Source organism: Erpetoichthys calabaricus, chromosome 12 (assembly GCF_900747795.2).
Source record: "Erpetoichthys calabaricus chromosome 12, fErpCal1.3, whole genome shotgun sequence".
NCBI classification, from domain to species: Eukaryota; Metazoa; Chordata; class Cladistia; order Polypteriformes; family Polypteridae; genus Erpetoichthys; species Erpetoichthys calabaricus.
In genome coordinates, this window is record NC_041405.2 from 1,275,386 (window position 1) to 1,293,154 (window position 17,769).

The 17,769-nt window shown below is 48.2% G+C and overlaps 1 protein-coding gene across 3 annotated transcripts; it reads left to right on the plus strand.

Moving 5' to 3' along the window:
• The first annotated feature begins 1,021 nt into the window (after positions 1–1,021).
• doc2a (double C2-like domains, alpha) lies at positions 1,022–17,514 on the plus strand. 3 transcript variants are annotated; one of them, XM_051934636.1, is made up of 11 exons: positions 1,022–1,614; positions 6,160–6,406; positions 6,521–6,600; positions 6,676–6,750; positions 6,912–7,021; positions 10,138–10,264; positions 13,613–13,672; positions 13,848–14,005; positions 15,797–15,878; positions 16,242–16,338; positions 16,423–17,514. In XM_051934636.1, exons 2-11 carry the CDS (start codon positions 6,166–6,168, stop codon positions 16,557–16,559), a joined length of 1,167 nt encoding a protein of 388 aa, XP_051790596.1. In that variant the 5' UTR covers positions 1,022–1,614; positions 6,160–6,165; the 3' UTR covers positions 16,560–17,514. The 3 variants fall into 3 exon arrangements, with proteins under 3 accessions (XP_051790596.1, XP_051790595.1, XP_028670620.2); XM_028814787.2 differs by having other exon boundaries at positions 1,031–1,614; positions 6,114–6,406; XM_051934635.1 differs by having other exon boundaries at positions 1,025–1,614; positions 6,114–6,406; positions 6,521–6,750.
• Positions 17,515–17,769: the final 255 nt, after the last annotated feature.

Below are 17,769 nucleotides of genomic sequence, written 5' to 3' on the forward strand. Positions count from 1 at the left end.
CAACCACCGTGGCCAGATTCATAGACCAGAGAAGAATACTTAGGCTAAAGTGGGCACCATATAGGTGGGGAACGAATACTGGGAGATTTTAAAAAAATAACTGGGAGAATGACGAGGAAGCCTAAAGGATTGAGAGTGGTACCAGTAGACAGGGGAGAAAGCTGGAAACAACAACCATCATGGGCAGCTCCAGTGATTGAAGAGGAGAAAATGGGTGGAATAGACTAAGCAGGGCACCGATAGGTGGGGATGGAATACTGGGAGACATGACTGGATAATGGGAGAATGAGAAAATCAAGGTGGCCAACTAATAGACTGGGGGTGGTACTGATATACTGGAATTGAAAAGGAAGTTAAGGGAAGGAGATACTGGGAGTCCATAATGAATAATGAGACTGGAATTGAAGACTGGGAGAATAAAGGAGGATTAGAACAGGGGCACTGGGAATCATGATAGGATGCTGGGAGAAAGGGAAAACTAAGGATTAATACCAATAAACGATGGTAGTACTGGGAAAGAATGCTGGAATTAAAAGGAAAATTAAACAGAAAAGGTAATGGGAGACTGGCTAAGTTACTGGGAGAACACAGGAGGCATGATAGGCTATTGGGAGACTTCTGAGGGACTGAACTGGGCACTAATAGAATGGGAAGCATATAGGGTACTGGGAGACATAATGGGATGCTGGGAGAATGAGGACAGTGAGAAGACTATTAACAGATTTGGGGGCAGTGGGGTGCAAATTCTCCCCTGTGAAAATTAGAGCAGGAAGGTGACATACTGGGAGGTCTGAACAACTAGTGAGAGTTAAAGAGACTTGGGGGATTAGAATGGGGGGCACTGGGAGATGACAGGGTACTGGGATCATTAGAAGTACAAGTATGGGAGGGCAATGGTGTACTGTGGAAAATTGAGGGGTTCCAGATTAGATTGGGGGAGATTTAGGAAATACCATAGGACTCAGAGAGAATGATGAGACCTCCTAATAGACTTGGGTGGGATAGGAGAAGACATCTCAGGGTGCTGGAAAAGATTGTGGGATACTGGGAGATCAAGAAGGATTACTGATAGAGATCATAGAGGGCTGGGAGTGGCCAATCAAAGATCTGAAGAGAATGATGCACTATGTGCTGAACTGGGAGGGAGAGGAACAGGACTACTGGGGGAACTGGGAAGACGGGTAGAGACCTCATCAGGGCGTGAAAGATGTAGGATGGGAAAGCTCTTAAAAAGAGGAATTAAAGAAAAGACTGCTGGGCCAGAGAAGAGAGTAAGTGAGAGGAGCAAAGATGGAATTGGAAGGGGCTTCAGAAGACGAGTGGGGAGGGGGGGATCCAACGAGAGAATGAGAGAGAGAGAGAGAGAGAGAGAGAGAGAGAGAAGGGAGGAGGCCAGGCGGCCAGGCTTCACTCTTAAACACTCGCTTGCTCGCTCAGCTCCAGCACTGCACACAGCTTCCTCGCTCTCTCTCTCTCTCTCTCTCTTCTCGCTTTGGGACAAGGCTGGACCCCCGAATGCTCCGCCCCCTCCACGGAGACCTGCCTGACCCGGCTTAACTAGCAGGTCACTGCTGTCATCCACCTGAGCTCTGGAAGAGTGGCTCCATCACAGAGGTAAGCGAAGCCGAGCGGACAGGAGCAACCGGAGGGCTGGGGCTCTGCTGCGTCTTTCTCTTTCTTTCTTTCTTTTTCTTTTCTTTCTTTCTTTCTTTCTTTGGTAGCAGATTGTGCCTGCACAACCGGGGAATCGGAGAGAGGCAGATGGCTGGCACACCTGTTTCTCTCTCTGTCTCACTCACGCTCTCCATTTCCCGGAGAGATGATCATTGTATGAGGGAAGGGGGAAAGAAGAGAAACAGAAGAGAAGGAGGAAAGATGGTAGGATAAGCGGAGTCCTCGTTGTCACCACCAGTCAGGGTGACAGAGTTTTTTTTGGGGGGGGTGCCCCCTGGAGAAAGGGAAAGGGTGTGAAGCTCACAAGTGGGGAGAGAGCGATGGCTGTAGAGGGTACTCACTGTGCCACCGTACCACCTCAGCCTCACCCCCTCCAGTGCCCCGTCCTGCCTCTCTGTCCCTGCTGTTGTTTTCCTTTACTCCTTTTCTCTTTCACTCTGTCCCCAGACACCATTCCATCGTTAACTTGCTTCGCTCCGTCTCACTTTTTGTGTCTCTCTGTCTCACTTTGTTACAGATAGATAGATAGATAGATAGATAGATAGATAGATAGATAGATAGATAGATAGATAGATAGATAGATAGATAGATAGATAGATAGATAGATAGATAGATAGACGTGAAAGGCACTATATAATAACTTTTAAGGTACATATAAAGCATTATATAATAAAATAGATTGACGCCTTTGTCACTTCCTTTGCCATCTCCTACTAATGCCATTTTTAATCCTCATTCTCCAAGCCTGCTCTATTGGGTTGTTTCAGTATTTGCATTGGTGTGCTCCTCCAGGTCTCACTCTTCATCTCACTCTTCTCAAATCCCTGTGTTTCTTCCCAATGATGATCCGTCCCTTGTCCTTGTCATTAATGTTCCCTCACTTTCGTATGCTGTGTTTCACTCTGTTTATATTTTGTGGTTTAACCCTAACATGGAACGGCTCCGTGTCTCACTGGTTTAAACAATTAAACATCTCACTTTTTTTCCCCACGTGATATCCTTTTGGAGCCCATTGCTGTCTCACTCCTTTTGTCCTTTTTCTCTTTCCTTTTATTTTTGCAATCTTTTTTATTCTTGTCCATATCCTTCAGTTTTGACCTATTGTGTTTCGCCACACTATCTTTGTCTCACTCTCTGCCTCACTCTTTTTTCATTTTTGCTGTTGTTGACTGGTTTATCCATCATGTTGAATGTCCCTCTGTCTCACTGTTCTAACCCGTTCTATCCATCTCACTCTTTTTTTAATGTATATATCCCACTGGAGCCTCCCCGTGTCTGTTGCACACCCCTTTTCCACCTCTTACTGAAACCATTTCAAATCGTAATGTTCCGATTTGGCTCTATTGGTGTGTCTTCCCAGGTATCACTCTTCATCTCTCAGCCCTCACATTTTTTTTATTGGTGGCCTTGTGTTTCATTAGTTAGTGATTCATCCTTTCTCTCCTTTTTAATCTTGTCCATTTCCTTTAGTTTTGACCTATTGCGTTTCACCCCACTTGCTTTGCTTCACCCTTTGCCTCACTCCTTTTTCATTTCTTTCATCTTATTCTTGCTGACTGCTTATCCCTCATGTGGAACATCTTCATGTCTCACTGTTCCAACCAGTTTTATCCATTCTCTCATTTTTTTACTTTTATATCCTACTGTAGCCCGTTACTGTCTCACTCTGTCTCACCCTCCTTCTGTCTCCCTCTCTCTCTTCTAGTTGCTGCATACACCTGCTTCCACTTCTTTCCCCTTCTTCCTCAAACAATTTAAAATTCTGCTTTTCAAATTTTGCTCTCCTAGTACATTTGAGTATTAGTATTGGTTTGGTCTCCTAGGTATCACTCTTCATCTCACGCCTCTCAGTTCTCACATTTTCTCTATGGCACTGGGATTTTTCCCCATCACTGATTTGTATTTGTCTATTTTATTCCATTTTCACCTGTTGTGTCTTTATGTCTCATCCCACTCACTCTGTATCACTCTTTGTCTCCTCTCGGCCGTTTTTTTTGTTTAGATTTTTAACACTAATTCTAGCCAGCTGGGTTATTTCTCACGTGAAATGTCTCCACTCTTCTAACCGGTTTCATCATTTCATTCTTTTTCATTTTCACTTGCTGCTGTCTCACTCTCCTAACCCACTTACACACTCTTCTTCTCTGTCTGTCTCACTCTCAGACTCAGTGGTCCCATAACTTTTCTTTTTTACATTTTACTCCCTATTTTCTTTCATTCTCTCCCCTCTACCATTTTTCTGCTCCGTTAATTTAAGCTTACCCCATGTCACACTCTCACCCCCTTTGTTTTCTGTCTAACACTAAACTCTCATGTTTTGCTTTTATTGTGCCACCCTTTTTTTCTTTCTCTCACTTTCGCCTCAGCTGAATTCTTTTTCTTGTTCCTGCTCTTCTCTTGTCTTTCATGGGTTTTCTTCATTTCTTTCCTTTGCTTGTCACTCTTATCCTAGCATATTGAAGTCCTCACTCTCACTCTCACTCCAGTCTCCATTCCTGTATCTCACACTTCTTTTTTCCCCATTGCCAGTCCCACCTTTCCTCCTTTCCACTACCTCACTTCTTAGACTTATATACAGTGTATATAGGTATGCATGTGTACTTTTTACCTCTGTGTCTCCTGCAGAGCACTCTCACTAGTCTCACTTCTCACCCCTGCTCCTTCGACTGCTTCAGTCTTTCATGTCTCAATGCCACTCATCCTTCTCTCTTATTCTGCTGTATTGCTTTAATTCACCTCTGCACTGCCTTGTAAATGTCACTCTCTGACTCACTCTCTGTCTCACTCTCTGTCTCACTTGCCTTTCCTCCCTTCCTTTAACTCAGTCTTTTCTCCTATTGAGGTGTTCTCACCCCAGTTGACAATTGCAGTGTCTCACTCCCTCCCCAAGTGGGTGTTGGTCACCCCCAATTCCTCTGCCTTTCCTCTTTGTGCACACCTACTGTTTTCTGCCTCAGCTTTCTCACTCCCGATCTCTCGCTGATTCTTCTCACTTTGTCAGATCTGCTGCTTTGTTTGTGAACTGCAGCACTCCTGTCTTCCACTTTTTTAGTGTGTATCCATGTTGCCACTCTTTTCACCACTCCCAGTCTCACGTTTGGCTCTGTCCCAAGTCATTCTCCTTCATTTTTCTTTCCTCTCAGTCACTTATATCACATGGCAAACTCTTCATTACCCCCCCCCCCCCAAACTGATAAACTCCTGTTTCACTCTTTTCACTCCATGTTTCCCTCTCTCTGTCTGAGTTTATCTCCCCTTTCTTTCTGTCACTCCTTCCTTCCATTCTTCTCACTCCCTTTGACACTAATTTTGCAGAGTCAGTTACTTCATACACCCTGTGTTCCCCCCCCCATATTCTCACTCTCTGTTTCACTAATTGTGCAGTTTTACTAGAGCTCCCCACCTCCTCTCACAGTCTCTCTGACTCTCTGTGTACATCACATGTCTAGCCCTATCTCACTTTTCTCACTCCCTGTATCACTAACTTTGCACTTTGACTACATCATCGTGTCATTCTCTCTCTCTTACTCATTATCCTCACTCTGTCCCACTCTTCTCACTCTTCTTACTCCCTGAATCACTAATTGTGTATTTTTACTACTGTCTCCCTTTCTGTTTCTGTGCTTCATACATGTGGTCCTGGTTCATTCTGTGTCACTCCTTTCACTCGGTCACACTTTCTGTATCACTAATTAGGCACTTTTACTGCATCGTTCTGTCAACTTCTCTGACTCAGCATCTCTGCTTCTCACCACTGGCCATGATTTTCTCTGTCTTACTCTCTGTATCACTAATAGTGCACTTTTATATAAGCACCCATATCTCACTCTCACCCCCATTTCCTGTCGTTCACATGTCAGAATTTGTTTCATTCTCACTCTGTCCCATTTTCTATATCACTAATTTTACACTTTTAGTACACCATTTTCTCAATCTCTGAATAATCTCAATTAATCTCTCTGCTTCACACATCTGGCCCTGTCTCACCCTGTCTCACTCCTGGTGCACATTTACTAGAGCTCCCACATCTTACTCTCCATCTCTTTTTCTGTGGCCTCATTTCATTTTGTCCCACTCTGTCTCACTCCCTGTATCACAAACCTTGCACTTTTACTCGCAGCCCCACCACTCACTCTTCACACTCTGTCTCACTTCTACTCTTGTCTTTGTCTATCTGCTGTGCTTCTCTTTTTCCTCTTCCACGCCACTCCCCCACCTCACGTTTTCATCTCACTCACATTGTCACTCGACTGAGCCTGTTTCTTTTCTCTCACTCTCTTTCTCACTCCTTTTATCACTTTCCGTATCTCGCTGGCTCACTGCTGACTCCTTCTTTGTTTGCCCCCCCCCCCCCCCCCCCCCCCACCATGTATAGAGCTCCTTTCTCACTCTCTCACTCACTCCTCACTCTTCCCTTTTCTGTCTTTTGACCCCCTCAGCTGGATGACTGTGCGCCGTGGTAACAAACTCACCATATCGATACAGGAGCACATGGCCATTGATGTCTGTCCCGGTCCCATCAGACCCATCCGGCAGATCTCCGATTACTTCCCCCGCTACTCCCCCACCGGGCCTGGCCCACAGTCAGCAGATGGAGGCCAAAGTCCAGCAGAGGGCGCCCTGCAGCAGGAGGGCCCAGGAGTGAAAGATGGCCGACTGGGGGCCCAGCGTAGTCTGACATCCTCGGCAGACACGTCGGCTGAAATAGACAGCTGTGACAGCGATGACTCGAGTGAGTGTGACCGCTGTCCTGTCCGTCTGTCTGTCCTGTCCTGTCCATCTCTTTGTACGGCTGCCGCCTGTCTGAGCACAACTGACGGACGCACACTTTGTGTCTCCTTTACAGCATCCTTGGGGACCCTGGAGTTCACCCTCCTATATGACAGGCACACGAGCTCCCTGCACTGCACCATCATCAAGGCCAAGGTAAGATGGCCCTCTGTCTGTCTGTCCGTTCGTCTGTCTGTCCAACAAGTCCTCACTCACCTTTCTCTCTCCCAGGGACTGAAGCCCATGGACTTCAATGGACTGGCTGACCCCTACGTCAAGCTGCACCTGCTGCCCGGCGCATGTAAGGTCTGTCTGTCTGTCTGACGCGTTTGTATTGTACTGGTGACCACCTCCAGCCCACCATCTGACCGCTAGGGAATGATGACACCCAAAGATGAAGGACATGGCATGGGGTGACTGTGCAGGCCAGAAAACCTGTGGCTAACTCACCGTCTGTTTTAAAACAGGCCAACAAGCTGAAGACACGGACTGTGCGCAACACGCTGAACCCCATGTGGAACGAGACGTTGACATACGTGGGGATCACCGAGGAGGACATGAGTCGCAAGACTCTGAGGTAGGTGGGGAGTCCACCGATGAAACTGGTGTGGAGTGTGGGGAAGAAGGAACAAGGTAAATTACAAGTCAGCCATCTGTCTGTATGACTATTATATAGCGCCTTTCAGTGCTAAACTTGTGCCTGGTGTCCGCTTGTGTCGGCTTTAAGCGGTTGGTGTCCCTCCTGCAGGCCACACTATCTATTTGTCTATCTATTATATAGTGCCTTTCCTGTCTACCTATCACATAGCGCCTGTCTATGTATCTATGTAATTTTATGATCTTGCCGACTATACTAAAAGTGATATCTATCTATCTATCTATCTATCTATCTATCTATCTATCTATCTATCTATCTATTATACAATGCCTTTCATATCTATCTATCTATCTATCTATCTATCTATCTATCTATCTATCTATCTATCTATCTATCTATCTATCTATCTATTATACAATGCCTTTCATATCTATCTATCTATCTATCTATCTATCTATCTATCTATCTATCTATCTATCTATCTATCTATCTATCTATCTATCATATAGCACCTTTAATATCTATCTATCTATCTATCTATCTATCTATCTATCTATCTATCTATCTATCTATCTATCTATCTATCTATCCATTATACAGTGCCTTTCATATCTATCTTTTTATCTATCTACTGTATAGCGTCTTTCGTGTCTCTCTCTATGTCTGCCCCTTATATTTAGCTGTACTATATAATGCCTTTTCTCTTTATATAGCGTCTTTCATTTCTCTCTCCATACAGGGCGGCTGCGGCGGTTAAATGAAAAAGTGAAAGACAGTTGCGAGCCAAGCGGAGTCTCCCTGCGGAGTGCCGCAGACCACGGGTGGTGGTTAGGGGGGTTTGTGGCCGTGTGTACAGTTGAATGAGGGGTGAAGTGTGGGGATGTCCAGGATGGCAGCAGGACAGATAACCGAGAGCCCCCTGCCGTGGTGGGCTGTACTCGCCCCTTCATCCCCGCGTCGCTTGGTGCGTCTCTCTGCCTTCTGCCAGCTTTGTTTTTATTGCCGCCTTAACCTCCAAGTCGCTCAGATGATTTATTTCTGCGCGTGTGTCTTCATTGAACCCCCCCCCAACTCCGCACGTCACGTCACATCAGTAAAGTCATTTTTAATTGAATGGTGCGGCCAAGGCAGAGACAGAGATGAGGCATCGCACTCGATTGAGGGGGGATTTGAGGCAGAGAGAGACAGGCGGATCAAGAGAAGGCGAGCGCCCCGGCCGCCATGCCGCACAGTCGGGATGAATTATTAATGCCATGCGGCGCGCTTTTCTGCCGGCCCAGGCTTCCCGTCTGTGCGGCTGACAGTTGATCCATCACTGCCATGTCCACCCCGGGCCTGTCACAGTCGAACCAAAGGTCAGCCGTCCACCCGCTGCTCCTCAGACTGCCCGGTCTGCTAGCCATATCCCCCCGCCCCCAATCCCACAGCCTGCCGCCCCCCCGCTGATGGACAGAACTGGGTCGCACGAGAGGCGCTCCGCCGCAGGCTCGGCTCTTTATTGACTCGCTTCTCGTCCCCCGCAGAGATGCGGTGACCTTTAAGGAGGACGCGGAGGCCGACACAGCACCCCCTTGTCACCCGCGTCCCCGCCCTGCGTGTACAGCCGCCGCCGCCGCCTCCCGGGACACTCTGACGCGCTAATTGGGCTTTGGATGTGATCTGTGGCTTCAGCTAATTAATTCCAAAATTGTTTTATTACGAAATTAGCGCGTTTCAGAGCTCATCTGCAAAATCACAACCTTTTAAGGTAATTAAATAAACGAGTGCCTCTTGAGCCCGGGGGGGCACCTGGTGTGACGATGAACGGTTGGGGGTGGGCGCTGACGCTGGAGACATTCTGAGCACGGAGGTCACCAGCACAACATGGCTACGCGTAGGGGACCGGAGTGACCAGAGGGGGTCATCTGAACAGCAGTGCCAAGTGTAGAGAGGTCACTTAAGAGAGAGAACAACGGAGAAGGAGAGACAGTAGGGATCAGCCATGAAGAAGAACTGAGCAAAGAGGTCACTATGTCACGCACACACACATTAGAGATGGCCACAGGGGCTCAGTTAGACATCATCACACTGAGTGTAACAAGTAGAGTAACAGAGTGGAACTGAGCACAGGGGTCCGTCCAACTGAGGTCACGCGCATGGCCAGAGGGGTCATCTGAACACCAGCACTGAGTGTAGAAAGGTCACACCGAGTGCCCAGGAGTCATATAGATGGCATCAGTAATGACCACAAGGGTCATTCATGGAGAAGAACTGAGAAAAGATGTCAGCAAGTCACACATGGTAGCAATGGCCAGAGGGGTCACTCAGGGAGAAAACAGACACACAGACTACAGAAGAAGTGACCAGAGGGGTCATTTAAAAGGAAGAACTGAGCTAGGAGGTCACCGAGTCACATACTGCAGTAATGACCAGAGGGGTCATCTGAACATGAACGTGAAGCCCGAGTCTCACCCAGACAACAGAACAAGTGACCACGGAGGTCAGTCATGGAGAAGAACTGCACAGAAAGGTCAGCAAGTCAAAAACAAAGCAGTAATGGCCGTAGGGATTAGTTAGACGTGTTGAGTGTGAGTCATGCAGACTGCAGAAGATGTGGCCACATTGGTCAGTGATGAAGATGGCTTGAGGAAACAGGTCAATAGTCTAATGAGCAGGAAGATCACTTATACAAAGGGACTGCGCTCCAGGGTCTCACGCACACACTGTGACAGTTCTGTTCAGATGTGCACACCATTAGCAGCCATAGTGGTCACTAACTCAGAAAGATGGCATCCTGCCGTGACCTGTGACAACATGGCTACCAAATCAGTGACCACAAGGGTGACGTGTTGTCTGCACACAGATCAGAAATAAAGCTGCGCTGTCCAGAAGTAGTAACCGGGGCTGGGGGGTCATTCAGTCTTTACTAAAGGACTGGCACCTGGGTGCCCAGACATGGCAGTGTCGTATACCAGAAGTGAGCAATGAGATCCCAAACACGGCGGTGGTGGTGGTGGTGGTCTGTCATACATGCAAGAGCACTGGACAGAGTGGTCAGTCATACACCACCAGTCCCACACTGGGCACCACTAACTCACTGGCACTCTCATTCCCAGGGTGTCGGTCTGCGACGAGGACAAGCTGACCCACAACGAGTTCATCGGCGAGTCTCGTGTTGCCCTCCGGAGACTGAAGCCCAATCAGGTGAAGCACTTCAACATCTGCCTGGAGCCCCAGGCACCGGTAAGTGGACCTCCGCAACTTCAAAACTGACCTGAAAAACTTAAAGGTGGCCTGGTCCTAAACTCCAGATCAGGCCTGCGGCCTGCGTTGACAAAAAGGCCAAGGCCTAGGAATCCAAATGGGAGAGGGGAACCATATGAACCGCTGGTACAAAGGACAAAACAGTGCATTTACAATAATAAAAAAAAGTTTATTTGGAAGAGTGTTCAAAAAAAAAAATAACACAGGATCGAATTTCAAAAATGGTCCGAGAAGGGGAGACCCAGAAGAGAACAAAATCCAAATCTGAACGACAAAAACTGCAGGGCAGAGCAAAACCAAAAGAATCAAAACCAAGAACTTACAAAATCCTCATAAGAAAAAAGAATTCAAAATGAGGGGCCAGAAAACACAAACAGGATCTAATGAGGCGTCTCAGGGCTTTAAATAGAGCACCACACACAGCAGCTGCCACATCAGGACGCCATGCCCACCTCGTCTAGGATGCCTCTCCCCCTTTAGCCAGGCAGCAGGAGGAAGCTTTGCTTCCCGATGCCATGAAGCAACTTCTACATCAGGAGGCCCTGCCCCCTTGGGCTCAACGTGCAGAGAACTCTGAGAAGACAGCAGCTGGCACATGAGCAGCCCTGCTTCCCTTTGGGCCAGACAGAAGCAGTTGTGTCAGGATATCCCACCATGAGGCCTTGACCCCCCCGCCCCCCCCCCCCCCCCCCCCCCCAAACGACCACCATTTGTGCTACAAAAGCCCCTTTCTCTGAAGGCCCTGCCCCCATAGTCCAGACAGCAACATGGGGCAGGACAGTAGCTGCAGAATCAAGATCCCTCGACCTCTTGAACCTTGAACCAGTCAGCAGGAGTAGGCTCCGCCCCCTGATCCCATGCAGCAACTTCTACATCAGGAGGCCCTGCCCCCTTGGGCTCAACATGCAGAGAACTCTGGGAAGACAGTAGCTGGCACAGCCCTGCTTGCCTTTGGGCCAGAAGGAAGCAGTTGTGTCAGAATGTCTCACCCACTTAGGCCAGGCAGTAACTACTGCATCAGGAGGCCACACCCACCTCGGGCAGGACAGCAGCTGATTCGTCGGGAGGCCCTAACTTGTGCTAGACAGAAGCCGCTGTTCCTGAAGGCCCCACCCCCTTAGGCCAGACAGCAACTGGTGCACCCAAATGCCACGCCCTCTTGGGCAGGACAGTAGCTGCAGAATCAGGAGGCCTCACTCTGTTGAACCTTGAACCAGGCAGCAGGAGGAGGCTCCGCCCCCTGATCACAGGCGGCACCTTCTACATCAGGAGGCCCTGCCCCCTTAGGCTCAATATTCAGAGAACAAGGAAAATAGCAAACTGAAATGACATGACAAGAGGACGAAAAGAAAATGACAGAATGATGACAATAGAAGAGAAATTAACAAAGCCACACCTAGTAATAATAATAATAATAATAATAATAATAAAAATAATACATTTTACAGAAAAAAAACTTAAAAATAAAAAAAAGTTAGAGCCAGTGGATGAAGCCCTGGCAGAACCGTATCCATAAGTGGAGTGAGTTTATGGTCGGATACTAGCGGTGGTCCACTAAAGCACAGTGTGGCTGCCCACATGCATCATCCAAATGGTAAGAAAAGCTGGCAGGCGCTTAAACTCTGACAGGGTGGCCAGCAGGTGAGCACATCCTGGTCATTTCTAGAATGTGGTCAGTTCCTCCTCCTCCCTCATTTATTGGTCCATCTTAATATTAGCAGATCTAGACATGCAAGTCAAAGAGTTGGGGGTCTCTGCTGATTTAGTAGCAATCACATGCATGGAGACTGACCAGGCATCAGCTGTCCAGCCTGTCGGTCAGATGACTGGTGCCAGCTTCCCATGCCAGGATCCTTTATCTCTCAGCACAAGGAGCAGGCAGAGCTATGGTGAGAATGGGAGCGACGCCAGGGCTCATCTCCCAGTGCCTCTCCATGCCTCGTGACTCTTCATCCTTTTGTACAGAGTGACCAGACTGGACCGGCAGGCTCAGGCCTTCTCTTCTGCCTTTGCATTTTCAAGTCATTTCGTATTTTATGGCAATTCCATGATTTGGACCCTCTGACTTTTAGCCTCTGATTTTTCATACAGCGTTCTCCCTTTGACATTTGTCGCTTCTTCTCGTTTAGGATCATGAGGGATGTAAGGTGAAAACTTCAAAGGTTCTGACTTTTACCTTTCTGTCTCCATATTTGAATGTTACTTTGAGTCCTGTTCGCCGTATTCTCTGGGTATTTTCCTCCAAATGTCACTGCGTGTCTTAGACTTTCAGTAGTTGAATGTTTCACCGTTATCTCCAGGGCTTCTAAATGTGAAGCTCCACAGATGAAGATGATCGTTACACCTGATACGTCCCACTCCTTTCCAGCTGTGCCTCGGGTTCAAATGTGGAGTTGGCATCTCCTCCATGTGTGTCTGTCTAGGGTCTCCTCCATCTGTGTTGGGGTGTTTGACCCCATGAGTGTGTCCTTTATGATGGACAGGCGTCCCATCTGAGGTTAGTTCTGACCCCAGTGCTACCAGGATAAGCTCTGGACACAAGGGCCACAGATAAGGAGAAAGTGAGTTTGAATTCGTCCTTTCAACTTTTTCCATGTCTCAACTTTTCAAGTTCATGTTTGGCGTGAAGTTTTTACATTTTGAACCCGTGTCTGACATTTTCTCGCTTCTGTGTTGGACTTTTTTGCTCCCAGATGTCCCACTTGATGGTTTCATTCCTTCAAGTATTCACTCTTCCATATTCACAGCTCACTTTGACATTTGGCTTTGGTCTCCTCGTCCATCCACATCGACGGTTCAGAGTTTGGCTCTGATTTTCACCATCTGAGTCCCTTTGTCAAGATTTTGCTTGATGTTGACTCCATGGAGGTCGGGGTTTTTTCCTTTTTTAACAGACACTACCAGGTCTCCCAAAGTTTGCAGTTTTCCACCTGATTTATAGGCCAATTAAGCCCGGACACTTGCTGGTCACGTCTGCTGGACATTATGTGGCTGATGAGCCTGGGCAGACATTGGCAGTCCAGGCTTGTTAGGCTTGAAAGGCTCACCCAACTAAATTGGGAAACCCAACTGTTCACCACAAAGTTACATCTCTGGGGGTTTAGCTGACCAAATGGTCATGTAGGAAGGACTTCCCAGCTGATCCCAGTATTGGAGGAAGCACCAAGGGTGCCTCCTGATTTCCTCATGCTGCCCTTGTGCCCTGGCAGCTCTAACACAAGGTCAGCTACTTTCTGTTCATGTGACACGTTTGGACCAATGGGATGCTGTCCAGCTGGTCCAGGATGTCAAACTGTTTCAAGTCCTTCTTCTTCTTCTCTCTTGCAGCTCTCATCCCCTTCAGCAATGTCCACTGCTCTCAGAGGGATTTCCTGCTACCTAAAAGAGGTGAGGAGGATGGGATGACAGCCAACAGACTGGGGGGCATCGGGGAAGAAGGGCAGACAGACAAACAAGAATAGAGGAGGGCCAGACAGACAGACAGACAGACGGAGAGGTGGATGAAAGTGGGTGTCTAGGGCAGACCTCGCTCCCTCATTGTGCCATTTCTCTCCAACCCCAGCTGGAGCAGGCTGAGGAGCGCCCCCTGGAGGAGAGGGGCCGGCTGCTGCTCTCCCTGCAGTTCAGCACCCAGCGAGGTGGCCTCATCGTTGGCATTATCCGCTGTGCCCACCTGGCAGCCATGGATGTGAATGGCTTTTCAGATCCTTATGTGAAAACGTGAGTGGCCTTTGCTCTCCTCTTCTCTTTTCCTCCTTTTCTCCTCTCTGTTTGCTCTTGCATCCTTTCTTTTCCCCCCTTCTTCACCTGCCTCCCACTTTCTTCCAAGTTTCCCTCTCTTTCTTCTCCTCTCCCTTATTTCTGTCTTTGTTTTTGTCTACGTCCTCTCTTTTCCTTTTTTCCTCCCTTCTCTCTCTCCCTTTGTCCTCCTTTCTCCCTTTCGATATCTTCACTCGCCTTTTGACTTCCTTTTTCTCTCTTTTTTCTTTATCCCTCTTTCTATATCTCGCCTCTCTTTCTCTTCCCTCATTCTTTTTCTCCATATACCCCTTACCTCTCCTTTATGCTCTGTTGCCTTATCTCCCTCTGTCCTTGCTCATTCCCTATATCCCCTCGCTCTTCTTTTCCTCTCTTCTTTGCTCTTTCTCATTTTGTCTTTCCCTCCATTCTTCCTCATTTCTGTTTTCTCCTCCTCTCCCTTCTCCTTTTCTCTCTTTTTCCTTCTCTTCCTTTATCCCTGTTCATTCCCTCCACCCCTTGCTCTCTTCTCTTTGACCTCCTCTCTCTCCTTTATTCTTTCATTTTATTTTGTCTTCCTTTCATTCTTATTGTTTCACTCTTTCCTCCATATCTCCCCTTTGTTTCTCTCCCAGTTCTCTTCTCTTCATCCCCTTGCTATTACCCTTTCCTCTCCTTCTTATTCTTTCTTTTCTTCCCACGTTCTCTAACCCCTTACTTTTTTCTTCTTTTTTCATCCTCCATTCCTCTGTCTCTTTTTCTCTTTCCTCCATATCCCCTTTGCCCCTCCCACTGTCTCCTCTTTTTTTCTATTCCTGCTCCCTCTCTGTATCCCTCTCTACATATTCTCCTTTTTTCTCTTCTTATTTCGTTCCCTCTATCCTTGTTCACTTCCTCTTGTATTTTTGTCTCTCCTGCTGTCCTCAATGTTTCTTTTGTTTCTCTGTTCATTCCTGTAGCTCTTCCCCTCTCTTCTTTCTTTGCCCTCCTCTTTTTTCTCTCCCTGTTCATTCCCTCTATCCATTGCTCATCTCTTTTTCGCTCCTTTATTCGTTCTCTCCTTTTCTGCTCTCTCTGTCTTGTTCTCTTTTGTCTTTGATATCCCTCTTCTTCTTTTTCCCTCCTTATGTCCCTGTCCCTCACTCTTCTCATTCTCTCTCCTCTATTTGTCGTCTTCTTTCTCTCCCTTCACAATCCATTTGCCCTTCTTTTTTCTGTCCTTACTTCTCCACTCCTGATCCTGTTTGTTCCCTCCATTCATCATCGTCTCTTTCTCTCTTCTCCTTGTTCACCCCTCTATCCCTCTCTCTTCTCTTCTCCTTTCCTTTATTCCATACTCCCTTTGCCCCTCTCACGTGTTCTTCTCCTTTTCTCTCTCTCTCTCCTTTATTCGTTCTCTTCTTCCTCTTCCTGCATATCCCCCCCTTTTCTCTCCTCCTTCCTTCTTTCTGCCATCAAACACCCCCCCATAGCTCCCCCCACATCTTTCCGCCTAATTACCGGCGCGTTGCTCAGATCGCTTATCCCTTCATTTACTGAAAACAACGGCAGCTGCTGTCAAACACGGCGCGCTAATGAGAGCGGCGGTGGCGCCCCCCGTAGACGCACGCATACCCCCCCCCCCTTTGCCTTATCTTCTCCTCTCTCAGACTCCTCACGCCCCCTCTCTTCCTCCATTTCTCTGTCGCTCTCGAATTCTTCCTGTCTGTCTGCCTGTCATCCTCCGTGTGTGGAAAGTGACATTCCTGTCCCCCTCCGTTCCTCTCCCCTCAGGTACTTGAAACCGGACACACATAAGCGGTCCAAACACAAAACTGTGGTGAAGAAAAAGACCCTGAATCCCGAGTTCAATGAGGTACGGCGGCCTTGTGCCCTGCCTGGTGTGTCCGCCTTGTCCGTCCACTTTGACGCCGCTCGGTGGGCCTCCAGCCATGCGACGTGCTCAGCTTTCGTCGTCTGTGCCTGCGCTCAGCTGTGCTTTATGTGTTCGTTGGTGGTGGTCGCCGCCTCGTCTTTTTGGTGTGATGTTTGTCAAACGACTGATTTAAAGCCGGTTAGGTCAGGGTGGTCCCTCTACTGTGGACCACTTTAGGGTGCGCCACGGCTCTGCTTGGCCCGACTGCGGTCTCTTGTGCCCTCTAGTGGTGGCAAGCAGAAATTAATTGGGCAAAGTCGGCGAAGCTCTCCGGTGACCACTGCCTTCTCTCCTTCTTTCCAGGAATTTTTCTACGAGATCAGCCACGATGAGTTGACCAGCAAGACCCTGGAAGTAACCGTGTGGGACTACGACCTCGGCAAGTCCAACGACTTTATAGGTGAGGAGACACTTTTGTGTGAGCGGCGACCAAAGGCGCTATATGAGATGAACCTTCCTGATTGTACCTTTTATTTGTTTGAAGGCGGGGCGACTCTGGGTCTTAACGCCAAAGGTGACTGCCTACGACACTGGTTCGACTGCCTGAAGAACAAAGACCGCAAGGTAGAACAGTGGCACACGCTGACCAACGAGCTGCCGGGCTCCGCGTTCAGCGACTGACTGAATGGCGAGCTGAGCTGTGGACAGTGCCGGGGGCTCCTGCTTCTCTCGCTCTCGGTTAGTGATGTGCCCAGTGGCACACTCGGAGAGCGAACGGCGACGAATTGTCGGATGTGGAATTCAAAAAACAAAAAGCGCTACTTTGCCACTCATTTTTCCAAGATATTTTTGGGCGTGGACGAAACCCAATCTCATCCGCGGGGAGAGCGGTTTAACTCAGCAGGGCATTCGTCGGTAACATGCATTGGAAGAAATTACGCTTGGAAGATTCCTAGATATTTTTCCTAGACAGAGTTTAAAGAAGACAAGACGAGTGGAATATTCACCCGTGAAGCTTAAAACGGCACAGCCGCTCGGGTCGCCCACCCCCCGAGTGATCAGCTTCTTCCAAGTCGTGTGTCACTACCGGAGAACGTCTTTAAATGGCCACTCGTTGGCAGCATGTCTCGCTATCTCGTGGTCCGACCCCGAACGAGTGTCATAGCCCGAAATAATAATTTAAAAAACACACAAACAGTACAAGAAAAGTCATTCTGCTAATGTGCGTCGTCTGTAGCTGCTAAGCGGTGCCGAGCCGAGCCGAGCCGAACGCTGACACGTGCTTCCAGACTTCTCTGTCGTCTCTTTGTGAATTCGTGCCAATCTGTGCTGAGGGCACCGTGCCGCATGCACCTGCCTGGCCCGGGAGGGACGCCCCCCGGGGGTCTTTTCTCTCGTGTTTGAGTGCTCCTCGTTCTAAATGTTGTCCCAGTGCCTTTGCTAACAATGATTTATCACTATTGTTCTGATAACAGATTCTTTATTGTACTTTTTTATTATTAATATTATTCTTGATATTCTCGTGTGCCTGTTGACCGTTTGTGAATATGCAAATTACGATCAGAGTCTTTCTATGTATGCTTCCCTTTTTTCCAGAATGACTTCATGTATAAGAATAAATCGTGCTGATTGCTCATTGGCTGTCGTGTTCTTGGGGGGGGGGGGGTCTCCATCGTGGGTGGAGTTTGACATTTAGTCTTGGGGGAGCCACACAGCCGATAACAAATAACTGCATTTCTGTATTTTAGAGCCTCCCTGCCCCTGCACCCCCATAGCATATGCTGCCACCGCCATTGGGCTTCACTGTATCGAGGGCATTTGGCAGGTGATGGGCAGTGCCCGGTCTCCACCAGACGTAGTGCTTGGAGTTCTGCCCAGAGAGTTCAGTTTT

Coding starts and splice junctions, on each gene's coding strand:
- doc2a (XM_051934635.1), top strand. CDS start 6,118: ATGACTGTGCGCCGTGGTAACAAACTCACCATATCGATACAGGAGCAC. Junction 7,022..10,137: donor ATGAGTCGCAAGACTCTGAG/GTAGGTGGGGAG, acceptor TCTCATTCCCAG/GGTGTCGGTCTGCGACGAGG. Junction 13,673..13,847: donor TTTCCTGCTACCTAAAAGAG/GTGAGGAGGATG, acceptor CTCCAACCCCAG/CTGGAGCAGGCTGAGGAGCG.